The sequence below is a fragment of the Trachurus japonicus genome, chromosome 5, assembly GCF_045865225.1.
Source record: "Trachurus japonicus isolate A0001 chromosome 5, Traja_1.0".
Taxonomy (NCBI): domain Eukaryota; kingdom Metazoa; phylum Chordata; class Actinopteri; order Carangiformes; family Carangidae; genus Trachurus; species Trachurus japonicus.
In genome coordinates, this window is record NC_140911.1 from 5,429,427 (window position 1) to 5,433,880 (window position 4,454).

General features: G+C 42.0%; 1 protein-coding gene across 1 annotated transcript in view; it reads right to left on the minus strand.

Moving 5' to 3' along the window:
- The window catches only part of LOC146986885 (uncharacterized), a 28,493-nt gene extending 24,616 nt beyond the window's left edge, over positions 1 to 3,877 (minus strand). The window contains exons 1-5 of the mRNA XM_085777887.1: positions 3,568 to 3,877; positions 2,240 to 2,311; positions 2,000 to 2,071; positions 434 to 505; positions 152 to 231 (exon numbers count right to left, since the gene is read on the minus strand). Coding sequence (XP_085634013.1) covers positions 152 to 231; positions 434 to 505; positions 2,000 to 2,071; positions 2,240 to 2,311; positions 3,568 to 3,673 — 402 coding nt within the window. The 5' untranslated portion in view covers positions 3,674 to 3,877. The remainder of the gene's footprint in view (positions 1 to 151; positions 232 to 433; positions 506 to 1,999; positions 2,072 to 2,239; positions 2,312 to 3,567) is intronic.
- Positions 3,878 to 4,454: the final 577 nt, after the last annotated feature.

A 4,454-nucleotide genomic window follows, 5' to 3' on the forward strand; every position in this document is an offset into this window, starting at 1 on the left:
AACCAGACTGTGATCCAGCTGCTTTGTGTGTTACTGTACTGTTGAATCATCAGCTGTTACAGTGGCTCGTAATGTTGTAGAGTTGTAGAGTCGTATGGTTGTAGAGTTAGGACTTAAAGGGGTTAAACAGGTTAAAGGTGCCCCAGCAGACTATCTTACCTGCAGCCTCTGCTGGGTTGTTGCTCGAGAACATCCTGCTGTCACATTGAGATACTGAGAGGTCGTCACCACCTGAAGAGGGAGAACGACACTTCATTAAACAGACTGTGATCCAGCTTCTCTGTGTGTTACTGTACTGTTGAACCATCAACTGTTGTAGAGTTGTAAGGTTGTAGGGTTGTGAGGTTGTACAGTCATAAAGTTGTAGAGTTAGGGGTTAAAGGGGTTAACTGGGTTAAAGGTGTGTTAAAGGTGCCTCATCAGACCGTCTTACCTGCAGCTTCTGCTGGGTCGATGCCCAAGGACTTCCTGCTCTCACATGATGATGCTGAGAGGTCGTCACCACCTGAGGACAGAGAACAACACCTCATTAACCAGACTGTGATCCAGCTGCTCTGTGTGTTACTGTACTGTTGAATCATCGGGGTTGTTAAGTCGTGAGGTTGTAGGGTTGTGAGGTTGTGGTGTTTTAGAGTTGTAAGGTTGTAGAGTTGTAGGGTTTTAGAGTCATAAGGTTGTAGGGTGATGAGGTTGTAGAGTTGTAGAGTTGTAGGGTCACAATGTTGTACAATTGTAATTTTATAGGGTTAGGAGTTAAAGGTGTCTCATCAGACCATCTTACCAGCAGCTTCTGCCGGGTCGGTGCTCGAGGACTTCCTGCTGTCACATTGAGATGCTGAGAGGTCGTCATAAGAGGGAGAACGACACTTCATTAACCAGACTGTGATCCAGCTGCTCTGTGTGTTGCTGTACTGTTGAATCCTCAACTGTTACTGTGGCTCGTAATGTTGTAAAGTTTTAGAGTCGTAAAGTTGTAGGGTTGTGAGGTTGTAGGGTTGTTAGGTTGTAGAGTTTTGAGGTTATAGAGTTGTAAGGTTGTAGGGTTGTGAGGTTGTAGAGTTGTAAGGTTGTAGGGTTGTGAGGTTGTAGAATTGTATGGTTGTGTAGGGTTGTGGTGTTGTAGGGTTATGAGTTTGTAGAGTTGTATGGTTGTAGGGTTGTAGAGTTGTAAGGTTGTAGTGTTGTGAGGTTGTAGAGTTGTACGGTTGTAGGGTTGTAGAATTGTAAGATTGTAGGGTTGTGAGGTTGTAGAGTCATAAAGTTGTAGAGTTGTGAGCTTGTAGAGTCATAAAGTTGTAGAGTTGTGAGCTTGTAGAGTAGTAGGGTTGTGAGGTTGTAGAGTTGTATGGTTGTAGGGTTGTAGAGTTGTAAAGGTTGTAGGGTTGTGAGGTTGTAGAGTTGTATGGTTGTAGGGTTGTAGAGTTGTAAAGGTTGTAGGGTTGTAGAATTGTGAGGTTGTAGGGTTGTATGGTTGTAGGGTTGTAGAGTTGTAAGGTTGTAGGGTTGTAGAATTGTAAGGTTGTAGGGTTGTGAGGTTGTAGAATTGTACGGTTGTGAGATTGTAGAATTGTAGGGTTGTAGAGTTGTATGGTTGTACGGTTGTGAGGTTGTAGAATTGTAGGGTTGTAGAGTTGTACGGTTGTAGGGTTGTGAGGTTGTAGAGTTGTAAGGTTGTATGGTTGTAGAGTTGTAAGGTTGTAGGGTTGTGAGGTTGTAGAGTTGTAAGGTTGTATGGTTGTAGAGTTGTAAGGTTGTAGGGTTATGAGGTTGTAGAGTTGTAAGGTTGTAGGGTTATGAGGTTGTAGAGTTGTAAGGTTGTAGGGTAGGGAGGTTGTAGAGTTGTACGGTTGTAGGGTTGTGAGGTTGCACAGTCGTAAGCTTATAGAGTTGTAGAATCGCAAGCTTGTACAGTTGTAGAGTCGTCAGGTTGTAGGGTTAGGACTTCAAGGGGTTAAACAGGCTAAATGTGTGTTAAAGGTGCCCCAGCAGACCGTCTTACCTGCAGTCTCTGCTGGGTCGATGCTCGAGAACGTCCTGCTGTCACATTGAGATACTGAGAGGTCGTCACCTCCTGAGGAGGGAGAACGACACTTCATTAACCAGACTGTGATCCAGCTGCTCTATGGCTCATAAGGTTGTATAGGTTGTAGAGTCGTAAGTTGTAAGGTTGTAGCGTTAGCAGTTAAAGGGGTTAAACAGGTTAAATGTGTGTTAAAGGTGCCTAATCAGACGGTCTTACCTGCAGTCTCTGCTGGGTCGGTGCTCGAGGACTTCCTGCTGTCACATTGAGATACTGAGAGGTCGTCACCTCCTGAGGAGGGAGAACGACACTTCATTAACCAGACTGTGATCCAGCTGCTCTGTGTGTTACTGTACTGTTGAACCATCAACTGTTACTGTGGCTCCATTCACAGGAGAGACCTTCTCTACACAAGACAAATCGCTCAAGCATTATTTCCCTTCATATCCAGTTAGTCTGTTAAAAGTATTTACAGCGCTGTCTATCAGTTCACTCCCTCCGGCCTTATCTAGTCTCTAAATGTGAGCTGCAGCTGACTGGCTGCTGACTGAGGAAAACAACACTCACATGTGGTTTACACAAATCCTCTATCCTCAATTCTTCATCCTCTGCATGCAGCAAATCAATATGTACAGTTCAGCAAAGATTGAAGTTTAATTTAGTGGTATGAACTGTATTGAGGAGTATTAATTGATGCCCCTCAATCATGAAGCCTGTAATTCAAATGTTTCCACCTTTTTATGATTTATACATTTTCGTATGGGCAAAACTCAAACCACACAACACACCCTTTAAATTATTTCCACATTTTAATTGTCTCCTATATCGTGTTAGTCTGCTATTCATGTCTGGAATGAAGAATCAGATGAGTAATTAGATACAACAGAGTAGTACACCTAGATGTGGTTATAATCCTGAGTGTGTGTGTGTGTGTGTCTGTGTCTGGAGGGGTTTGTGAATATTAAACTCTTTGTTCAATCATTGCCAACAAAGCTGATTTAATTTAAGTACCAACGTTGCAGACACAGTCGTATCCTCTCTGCATATTAAGTTGTAAAATATGTGTGAAACTAATAAAATGTCTAAAGCTTCGATCAGTATTGGTATATTGATTGGTAGTGGAGGCTGATTACAGATGAAAAGGGGACAGAGGAGCGAGCGGGAGGTTTGTGGACTTGTCTTTAAATAGATCCGGGACGTCTGAATGCAGCCACAGACCTGCTATCTATAAAACACACAGAGACCCCCTCCCACCCCCCACCCCCTCCTCACCGCCATTACTGTGAAACTGCACAGTCATCGCTACAACTCAACATGTCACAGCCTGTGTGTTTATTATCTAGCCTGTATGACAGTTTAAAGAAATATATATAGATATTAGTTGTCAAAAGTTTTTGCAGAAGCTCTGGTCAGGAAAATCCAACATGTGGACCAGTTGATTAACATTTAACGTTTTGAAAAATGAAAGTGCACCGGCTGGAAACAGAGACAGAGAATGGGCCCATCACAAACACACAAACACACAAATATCCAAAGTGTGTAGGTACCTTGACCTTTCCTCCTCCTCCAGAGCCGGAGCAGCAGCAGACAGAGCAGCAGAGCCACAGACAGGAAACACTGGACCGAGAGGACGGACGGCGGCGGGTACCACATCCTCGCGCTCCTCTGTCTTAGGAAACTATCCTACATCTCATCTGTATTAATAGCTTTGATATCACTCCTTCATTGTGGAGGATTGACCTTCATTGCTAATACATGGTGGGTAATCAGATACAACAGAGGCTCTGCAGCAGACAGTTACCAAAACATCATGTTTTTGTGCAAAGACAAAAGGAAGGATTCTGATTTTCAAAAGGGAAGGAAAGGATTTATATTAGAAAATGATGCAGTAATGATCTAACAGGACCCAATGCATGAAGGAAAAAATGCAACTCAAACATACAATTAAACTATCTTAGCTGCTCCTACAGTATACACAAACGTAACATAATGTACATATTGTATTGGATTTCCATATATAAAAAAAACATATATGGAACATACTGTATATACGAATACGAATACAAATTACTTTATTAACCCCAAGGGGAAATTAATTTGCCTGTCTCATCATCATTTGCAGAAGAATCAAAATCCTGATGGTAAGGGATCCTCTAGTTCTCCGTCCTGCAGCAAAGAAATTGGAACAGCTGACCCATACGTATATGTTATTACACACATACTGTATGTCACATTGATATATTTCCATCTAAACCCTGTTAATATGAGCTGATATTATAAATAGTCATGAGAAATTAATTAAAAATACATATAGACCCATAGGGAACTGTTAAATGTGTGTTGATTTTAATAAACATACATATAGAAACATGGTTGCAGCTTGCAAAAAGCTCATCTTATAGATAACTTACTATCCATTTTACAATGTTGCACA